The 10,424-nt window shown below is 41.0% G+C and overlaps 1 protein-coding gene across 1 annotated transcript in view; it reads left to right on the top strand.

Moving 5' to 3' along the window:
* Positions 1–10,424, top strand: part of LOC106521613 (uncharacterized) — a 43,239-nt gene that overhangs the window by 31,013 nt on the left and 1,802 nt on the right. Inside the window, exon 3 of the mRNA XM_014014260.1 lies at positions 745–1,122. Coding sequence (XP_013869714.1) covers positions 745–1,122 — 378 coding nt within the window. The remainder of the gene's footprint in view (positions 1–744; positions 1,123–10,424) is intronic.

The following is a 10,424-nucleotide window of genomic DNA, read 5'->3' as shown; positions in this document are numbered from 1 at the left end:
GTCCAGATGAACACCGAGGTACAGTATTTATATTCCTCAACCATCTCCACTTCTTTTCCCATGATGGAAACAGGGTTTGATCTAGCACTATTTCTCCTGAAATCTACAATCATCTCATTTTGTTTTATTCACATTCGAGATGAGATGATTGTTCCCTCACCATGTCACAAAGCAGTCCACCAGCTCTCTGTACTCAGCTTCCTGTCCATCAACTGCAGAGTCATCTGAGTATTTCTGTAGATGACAGCAGTCTGACTTGTGCTGGAAGTCTGAAGTGTACAGTGTGAACAGGAATGGTGAGAGTACAGTTCCCTGTGGTGCTCCTGTGCTGCTGACCACATGGTTAGACACACAGTCCTTCAGTCTCACAAATTGTGGTCTGTTTGTCAGGTAGTAGGTTGTTAAATCAAGAAATTAGTTCCCCCTATTAGTGCGTTAGGGGAACTGTGCCCACCACTGGGACTAAGTATATTTGATAGCACATCACTTGAAAAATGACCAGAKTGTCTCTTTAATTATTATTATTTTAAGACAATTTATACAGTATATCAAATCAGTCTAAGCATATCATAACATATAGCTTAGTTGAAGTGACTAATCCACGTTTTTTTTTAATCTTTAAGTGAACATTTTTAAATTCTGTATTTTATGTGAGCACTGACACAAACGGTAGTTTATTGTTATCTGAGAAGCAGWTTTGGTGAAATATCTTCTGTTGCTCAAATAACCCCTCTTTCCCTTCAGGCTTTTAGTTAATAAAGCGCTTCACAGTCTGCGTCACGTGCCGCCGGCTGCCCCACGACGCCTCGCGGAGGTGCACAGGTCGATCCTCCGCCTCTCCGTCTGTCTCCTCCCAGCAGCGTCCCCCGCTGCCTCCGCCGCCGCGGCCACACCTGCATCAAACCGGGGAAGTCCGTTCGTGCGAGCGGCCGGAGAGGAGAGACACCGGGTGGAGGGCTGCGGACAGATCCGAGGCAGCCGAACACAGCCACAGCGGCTCGGGTGGCACAGGATCCAAACGGCGGCGGAGGACTGCACCGAGGCYCGGCTGGGACTTCGCTCCGGGGCTGAGGCGCGCATGAAGGAGAACAGGAAACATCCAGACTGGCTGAAAGCGCGCAGGTGAGACGCGTTGGAGAATAAAGCTGCTCTGATGAAACTTTTATCTTTCAATCAKACAAAGTTTAATTAATGTTTCATTTGGATAGTTTTAAGTTTGTATACAGAAATTCCCTTCATAATAACCTAATTATATCTGCTTGTATCCTGCTATTATTATTATAGTACTGAGATTATAAACTTGAAACCTCCACTGTTCATATAATGTGTGTGTTGTCATTTACCTGTTTCTTTTATCTTTATATTTTTAAGTTGAGAGAAAAAACAGTCAAATAGATTATGGCTGCTTCTTTTGATCTTCAAAGTCATCCAAAATGCCGTTAATAAGAAGCAGCCTGCACTGTTTGTGCCTCAGTAGTAAACATTATTTATCCATTATGACACCATCTAAATGATGTTGCATTAGACCCTAATGGGTAAAAAAAGACTGGTTTATTTAAAGCCGTAATTGGTTCCCTTAGCAAATGTTTTGGACCTGAATGTGGCTGAATATAAAACCTTATCTGACATGAGTCAGCGTAACATTAACCACATCCAATTTAAATGCAGTTTAAAGGAGCAAGTGTTAGGAATCTGATTCTGGTGCCACTTTTCCATTAATTATMTTTATGTTCTGGGCTTTTCCATTAAATGGAATCTTTTTTTTTTTTAATGTTTTGTTTTGTTTCCAGTAAAAACAAGGAAGTAGAACATGTATCACACCCTAACCTTTGCACTGGCAGGAAGGCCTGCAGCCACCAGGAGGTCCCTGAAAAACACAGTCAATCATCACTTCACAAGGCTGCTGCTGTCATATCACGTTTGCGGCATCGTGGAAAGTCCATAAAGTACACACAAAAGAAGTGTTATTGAAGCTGTATTCAATATTGCAATTGGGAGGGATCGATACAGCGCGCATGGGGACGACCCTGATGTGCTGCGCRGTTATAGATCTGCAGCAACGTCGGCCACAGATGAATCCTGACGGGGCAGATGAACCGGGTCACATGCTGTCACTCTCACTCTAATAAAAAAACACTTTCAAGAATCCTTTCAGATGAGGTCTGAACACTTAAAAACAAGTCAGGCTGAAAACAACATGTGATAGACCTCGTTAAGAAAGAGCCTGAAGTCAACACGGGGAGCAGGATGAAAGAAGGAGAACAGACTGAGTTGGTAATTGAATCTGTTGTGGTGGAAGGATGGACGGCACACATACATAACAGAAGTAAGGAGTGGTTCGAAATCCTAAATGTCCGTGAGACATTTATTTTAAGTTTGCAATAAGTGCATGTACACAGTCACGCAGCTGCGGTGATTCTTGCAGCTGTTGGTGCGGTAGAGGCTGAACTCAACACATACAACACACTGAGTGGCACCTTTGCTTAAAACCTTGACTGTAACTGCTGGCATCAACCCTTTCTGTCAGAAAACGGTTAATAAATTTACAACTCACCAGTGGTGGGCAAGCGCTAATCCAAAATTTAGCTCAGCAATTTCTAAAGCGCTTATGAAAATATTTAGGTCCGCAACTTCAAACGCACTTATGCCATAGAAATACTAGCAGAAGCTAATTTTAAAGCACAAGTTCAATTTGACGCTTACTAGCTGGCAACAGTTCATGTACGACATATACACAATACTGCCAACTAGCGGTGAATGAACTCTTTTACAACTTAATCCTACAACTGCCGATTGCTGGGGATGTGATTTCCTGAAACAGACCTTTAGCGCCTGGTGCAAAAATTAAAAAGTTGTTGAGGATTGCTAGTTCGGCTGCTTCTTTGTCTTTTTCTTTTGTTGTAGATTTTTCATTAAAGCATCAATAAAGTAATTTTAAAACTGTTTATTGGAAAACTGAAGCGATGCATTCTGGGTACATGACGGATTTGATTTGTGATGGGAAACGAAGCATGGAGTACAGGAAACTATCTTTCCTTCAAAATAAGAGCTTGGATTTTAAAGTTTTCCATGTWGTTGCTCCAGTTGACCACTAGATGTCAGTCTTCATCAGCATAACATCTTTATATCATTTCTGAGTCTCTAACCCCGTTGGTCAATTGCTTTGACCAATTACTTCATAAACTGAGCTCCAGCGTTTAAATTTTTTTTTTTAAAAAGGAGCTCCGATTGTAAAGTAAAATAAATCAATACATACAAAATTTTAGTATGGATAACAAACGTTAACTGTTTTTGCTATTGCCTTCCTGCTACGTAAGCAGACACAAAGCATTGTGGGAAATCAGAACCATGACCCAAAGCAACAGTCAGCAAGGATGTATACCTTCACAATAAGTGTGTTTATCTGGGAGGGGTGCTGTTGGACAGATCACATGTGTTGTGATTCATTGACAGCCATACCTTCCGCTGTTCAAGATAATGATGACTGGTAGATAATTAGTTATTAGTGGTACTGCATTTTAATTTTAGAAAGTGCAAATCCGCTTATGAATTATAAAAATTAGTGAGACAGCTAAATTGTAAACTAAATATTTAGTTCCGCAATTAGCGGATTTGCGCTTTAGCGGGCAGGTGCCCACCACTGCGACCCACACACATTTGAGCTGTATCAGGGATTGCAGCCCATGTAGACTGCGGCCCACGTATGCCACACTCTGCGCTGGCTTACGTACGCTGTCCAGGTAGGCTGCATAAAACAACTGTGGAAAAAAAACATCTAGTCTACAGATGAAGTATGTTTGTGAAAGAATGCGCTGCCCCGTTATCATAGTGATACGTTCTGTATCATATGGCTTCACTTGGAACTTGTATTCACACATCTTTAACAGGAGGTATGCATTCACAAATTAAGTATTATTAGAAAGAAATACTACAAGTAAATAAATAAAAATAATAAAGGTATTATGTGTTTTTCAGGCACATAGTTCAATTCCATACCACAAGCAAGTAACTATATTACTTATTATGAAAATGCTGTATATAACAAAAACAAATTTACCTCTGCATCATCTAAATGTGTAGAAAATGGCTTCTGTCTCTTAAAGAACCTCCGACCATTTCAGACACTCCCACTTCAGCACATCTTCACAACAATGCTTCATGGTAGGGGTGCTCTGTGGGGTGGGAGTTCCCCTACAGACTGAGCTCCAGGGAGGAGCTTTGTGTAAATAGGCGGAGCTTTGTACCAGCAAGTGTTTAGCCAGCTCTACATGACTACCACAGGAGATTCAAGGATTTCTCAAATWTGCATGAGTGAGTCAAAGCAACACTCTGGYTATGTTTTTGATGAGGAAATGACATATAAAACTCAAAAARGTTGATTTTGCATAATTTGCCTGCTTAAATGATTTGGGTTTAGCTTCAGTATAAGTACTTGTAATTGCATTTTATTTAACATCTCATTACAGCAAAGTTAATTGTAAACAAATTCTTCAGTCTGTGATGAATTTCCAAAATTTGCCATAAAAATAAATAAARATCTTAATTTTTTTCTGTTTAGTTTGCCGAGAGTGCAATGAATCCTGGGATGTCGTCGAATGCATAGGACACTCAGATTCAGTGTACTTTTTTGTCTGTTTTATCAGCTGCATGAGTAGGCGCCTACGAATTACGAATTGGGCTTCGACGTGGTGCAGTGACGCAATCGGCTGACAAATGTGTCCTATACGGGGGGCTGCAGATACCCCAATTCAAGATGATCGCCACAAATAATCAACTTTGCCAATAAACAAAAATGGCCATAGCTCTGTCACTTTTACAGATAGTGAGCTAATTTTGAGCGATCGTAGCTAAAAGTCGTCCTCAACATATTCTCTGAGCACCAACACATAAGATCACATTTTCACATATTGTTTGATAGTTTTAGACATCAAACTGACATATAGCCTCTGTATTAGATTTAAGTGGGCTGAGAAAACTAAAGTAATTGGTTAGAGTTGGGAAAACAACTATAGGCGTGCTTTGCAATTAGACCTGGTCTTCATTTGTTAAAGCTTTGAGAATTCTATCACGCYAATGTGATGAGTCTCGCTGTATCTGCAAATAACACTTTTATTAAACTGGAGTGTTTTGTAATTTCATCAGGGTATCACTGAAGGAGTCATGTGTTTCATATTCAAACTAGTGAACTGGCTGTGATTTTATCACCTTCGTCAGCAAATTTCAACCTTACTGTGGAAGAAAAGCTGTAGAAACATCATATTTTTTTCTGAAATCTTGAAATTGATAAAAAATTTAATTATATATATATATTCCATCCATCCATCCATTTTCTGTACACGCTTCTTCCTTTTCAGGGTTGTGTGCGTCACTGGTGCCCATATCCAGCAGTCACAGTGCGAGGGGCGGGGTACACCCTGGACAGGTCGCAAGTCCATCACAGAGATTATATATATATTTTTATTTCTAAAATGTTTTTCAGGGTAATCAAAAGTGCCGCTGGTTAAAGGTTTCAAATAAGGAAATCAATCAGCCAGGCGTTATTTGTTAAAATGTTTAGCCCCAGATAGCTAATATGAAACTATAATATGTTGAAAATCAGGTGCAGCACCAGAGGATCTGTGTGTTAATTGGTTATTTGATTAGTGTTTTATTATTGCAGCTGTGTACAACAAGGGGGAGATACGGTGTGGGTACAGGGTTTTATTTTATTTATTTTTTGTTGTTGTTAATTTCTTTTAAATCTAGACTCACTCTTCCACTTCAGGGATCCAGGGGGTTATTACACTGGCTTAGTTGTGACGCACATCATTCAGTCTCTTTCCGCCGGCTTAGAGAAAGTCTGTATTTCAAGAGTTTGAATGGTTATCTGCAGATTAGAAGGTCAACGTTTCAATCCCCAGTTTCCTTTTTCCACATCAAAATGTCCTTGGGCGAAACAGTGAAGGCCACTTTTTCTTTGATGCATTCATCAGTATGTTTATGTGACTGACTGCTTTTAATTTTGTTTAGACAGAAAAAGGTGAATAAATGTGTGAAGGGATATGTATTGTAAAAGTGTCATTTGCTTAAATAGCAAACAGAATTGGTTCTTTTCCCTCATAAGAAGTCAAGGACAGGACAGGTTACTCYCCTCCGAAGCTGGAAGGTGCAGAAKTCTCCCAGTCAGAGTCGGTTACATTTTTGGGTGTCTGTCTAGACAATAAGCATAAAGACATGAAAATGAAAAGTGTAAGAAGGCAGCAATGTGCCTACACCAGTGCCATAGAATTGCAGGTAGTCGTTGGGGTGCTACCCCAAAGGTTAMCAGATGGATCTACACGGCCATAGTCTGCCCCATGCTATGCTATGCTGCTTTAGTGTGTTGGGTTCGAGTCCAAATTGGGGTGGCAAGAGTGATGCCCACCCATGTGCAATGAATGGCCTACCTGCACATCACAGGTTCCATCAGAACAACACCCATGGCAGCCATGGAAGTCCTACTGGACCTGACTCCAAAAGATTTACATATCTTAGAGGAGGCCGCATCCAGTGCAGTAYGGCTATGCCAGTCTGGTAGGTGGAAAAACCTATCTGACTCACAGCACACTAGAATCTGGGACTGGGCAGATGCTGCTGTTTCAGTAACTGTAGGACTTGGAGACAGAATGGTCAGAAAATACAATTTTGAGTCAAGTTTTAAGACAGAGATAGAAGACAGGTCTGTCTGGAGTAACCTCTTTATGGTGGACCTGTCTCCCAATCATTTCTACTGTTTTACAGATGGATCCCTTCTGAAGGGGGTCAGTAGGTGCAGGGGTACTGATTGTGCACAACCATAGTGAGAGAGAGTACAATACACACTAGGTGGTTTCTCAACTGTATCTCAAGCTGATCTATATGCAATCCACCAGTGTGTGGCATCTCTCAAAGACCTTCAGTGTACTCAGATGGAAATATTCATCCTAACAGATAGTCAGGCTGCTATTAGAGCTCTCCGAGGGCCAAACTTCACATCCTTACTTTCTTGGGAGTGTGCCAAAGTAGTCGACCAACTGGGGAGAGATAACAGTGTTACTGTTAAATGGGTACCAGGCTGGCATTTATGGTAACAAAAGAGCTGACTACATTGCAAAAGCTGGCAGTCAGGCTCACTTCAAAGGACCAGAGCCTGTTGTATCTCAACAACAGTTTGTAGGACTGCCAGCCCTACAGGCCTGGATTAGATGTCAACACTCAAACTGCTGTTGGGAGCTYACGGACTGTAGACAGGCACAGGAAATGGCCCAAAATCTTAGGTTTGTGGAAGCTCTCATTGTCCTGACAATGAAAACTTTAGGCACACTGGTTGGAGTCCTAATTGGGCACAACTTCAATCGCCAAAAAATGGTGATGGGACTCCATGACAATGGTCTGAYGGATGCCTGTMGCACTGAATTAGAGACCTCTTTGGACRACTTAGGCCACTGCCAGGCTCTGAGCAGTCAAAGGAAAATAATTCTTGGGGACCACTTTATGGATYCKGAGACGCTCAGAAGACYGAGTGTTTCTAACCTCGTGTCCTTCATCATCATGTTTCTTTATCCATACCCACATAACAAAATGTGTCTGGCCCACACACAATGCACTAAGCACTCAAACACTCGGACCAGATACCYCAAAMATCGGCGYCCCTTTGGTGGCCCAGATGTGGTTTGCCAGCACCACAGTCTGCTGGCTAGACACCTGATCTGGCCCACACTTGTCTGCAAACAAAACATTTCAGCAAGGTAAAAACGTTCAGAAGAGTTTGTAGCTTTGAGGCTGAACATTTAATAGCCTCATTTGTTCACATTTCTTCACGGCAAAAATGTCTCCAGGTTACTTTGTCTTCCTCCATGCACTGTTATCTCACCGTAAAAAGGTCTGAAACTTGGCTGGGGCCTTTCTGCCTGGAGGGTAGATYTTCTCCCTGTGTATTAATGATTTTTTTTGCAAGTACTCTAGTTTCCTCCCAGAGTCCAAAACCATACAAGTTAGGTTTATTGGCCCCCGGGTTTGAGTGCGAATGAGTGTTACCCAGTGAGGACAGCAGTGACCCTGCACAGTGGGAACAGGAAACAGTTTCCAAAATGTTTACATGCATGTTCTGTTAATTAGCCATTCTGAAGTGAGTGAGTCTGTGTGACGCTGTTCGTCTCTGTGTTGGCCCTGTGATTCACTGGAGGCCTGTCCTTGCTGTGCCCTGCCTCATGTCGATGATACCCCCCCATGACCCAGAACAGGACAGAGACGGTATGAAAAATGGATGAATGCACACAGAAGGTTTAACAGTTTCCACTCTTCTGAGCTAGATTGTGCTGCATTGTTTTTGTGAAGAGCAATGTGAACCACAACCAGTTTTCACGACTAAAAGTCTTCGCTGATAGAAATAGATTGTGTACTAAATATCAAATTAGCTGCAGATTTACAGATTGCTTTGTGGRCTTTATATTTAACACATGTTTGTTCTGAAGATAAGTGAGGCAGGTTAGACAATATTTTATTACTGTCACATAAAAACTGTTTGAATARCCTGTGCAACAAGAACGTTTGTTAGGCAGTGTCTTACCTGGATCCAGATGAGGATCTGTTGCAAAAAGGAGTAATCTCAACTTCCCCATGAGCTTTATCTTTAAAATACCCCAACACCAGAAGACAGCAGAAAGGAGAGATAAGAAACCACATAAAGGTGCACTGGTGGTGAGACAGAGACACWGAAAGGTGCATAAAGCTGAGGAGATAAGCCGGTGTAGGAGAGAAAACAGATGGAGATAAGAGTGTTTGTATGTGGATAAAGTGTCACGGGAAAAAACGGTTCTCGTCCTGTCAGGCTAGCCGGGGTGATGTTACGCCACCAGATGAGAAATTAGCTTGCACAGGGATGGGGGGAATTAAAGTAGCTGAAAGGCTGGAATGAAATGCAAAGGACGTGTTTGAAAGTCTCCAGTAGTTTCAGTTGACGTTAAGAGTCTAAAGCCAAACCAGTACGAGGCAGAGGCATGCATGAAGAAGCTGCTAAAGTAAAGACATGTGGTGCAGGAGCTTAAATGTCTTATTCCTTGTTTACTAAAGTTGAAAAAAGTTAAAACAAGAACATATCTAAAAGTTAATGTTTGTGTTAWATATATTTATAGATTTTTGATAAGGCAACATTTACATTATTTACATGCACATTTTGTATGACTTCAGTTTGTGAATTTTGTCTAAACAACAAGGTGAGAGGTTTATAGGAGGAGGGAGCGGTGGCATTTGACTTTGGACAGGCATGGGGCCAGTTTTGTTTTCTTACTGTTTATTTAATTTAAAAAAATTTTTTATTTTATTCAGCAATTTATGTCCACCATATCATGGAAACAGCTGCACCAAACAACATGAACTTTGGCAGGAATGTAGATGTGTCTGACCTACACTGAGCCATCCAGTGGTTTTATGGTAGACCCCATATTTGAGGAGGGGTTTCCATCTGGGTGTGTCTGGACATACAAAAGTGCTTATAAATTAAAAACCATTCAACATAAGAGCTTCAGATTTTGTTGTTGTTTAGCTCTGATGAAGGGCTATCCATCGGGCAATGAGCCCCCCATGGACCCCCACCCAAAAAAAATAAATCTGTTCTGTTGAGTTCTGAGTTCTGGTGCTTTGCGTATGTGTGGGGGTCATGTATGCTACCGCAACGCGGTATCTAGTTTAAAGTAATGTTTTTCTTTTGGTCTTGTTTGAATTTTGTAGATGTATCATTTGTATTTGTTCAGTTTTTCTCATAGAAACAGTTTAAACGTGAACGCCATGGTCCAGAGTTTTTTCAGCTGGGATTTTATTTATTTATTTTGAGCGTCAAGCTAAGGCTTCATAGAAACCGTTATTTAGAAACGTACATTAAAACCAGATGACTAGCAGCAAATCACAACTGAACTCAAACAAGACATTAATTTTAAAAGTATCTGATACCTTAAATACAACTGATGAATATAAAAATACTCAAAAATCATCAACTTTATCTTAAGAGGGGATTGACTTTATATTCATGAATTCCCCAGTGTTCCTTCTGGAGACGAGCACATCCGGAAAGGAAAAATTGGAAAATAAAGACGATTTGTAAATCCTCACATTCTCATTTTACTTACATTCTACACAATGCCCCAGTTTTTTATTTTTATTTTTTCTGAACTGGGGTTGTAAAAAGGTTAAGTGTTACAGTTTTAATTGATTGCTTGGACCTGTTTGAAGGAACTGGGAACCTCTCAGTCTTCATCATCACCATCTCAGCAGAGCAGAAGAAACCTCTTGCAAAAATGTGTTAACCCATTCTCATTGGATTGACACAGTTTTCCCATCATTTTGCAAAACAGTTAACGCAGACGTCATTCAAGAAGTCCAAACTCCGTTGTAGCTGTCAGTATGAAACACCGAAAGCACCTGTTTGACAC

Source organism: Austrofundulus limnaeus, unplaced genomic scaffold (assembly GCF_001266775.1).
Source record: "Austrofundulus limnaeus strain Quisiro unplaced genomic scaffold, Austrofundulus_limnaeus-1.0 Scaffold113, whole genome shotgun sequence".
NCBI lineage: Eukaryota > Metazoa > Chordata > Actinopteri > Cyprinodontiformes > Rivulidae > Austrofundulus > Austrofundulus limnaeus.
Note: the sequence above shows the minus strand (reverse complement) of the source record. Positions and strands in the feature narration are given on the sequence as shown.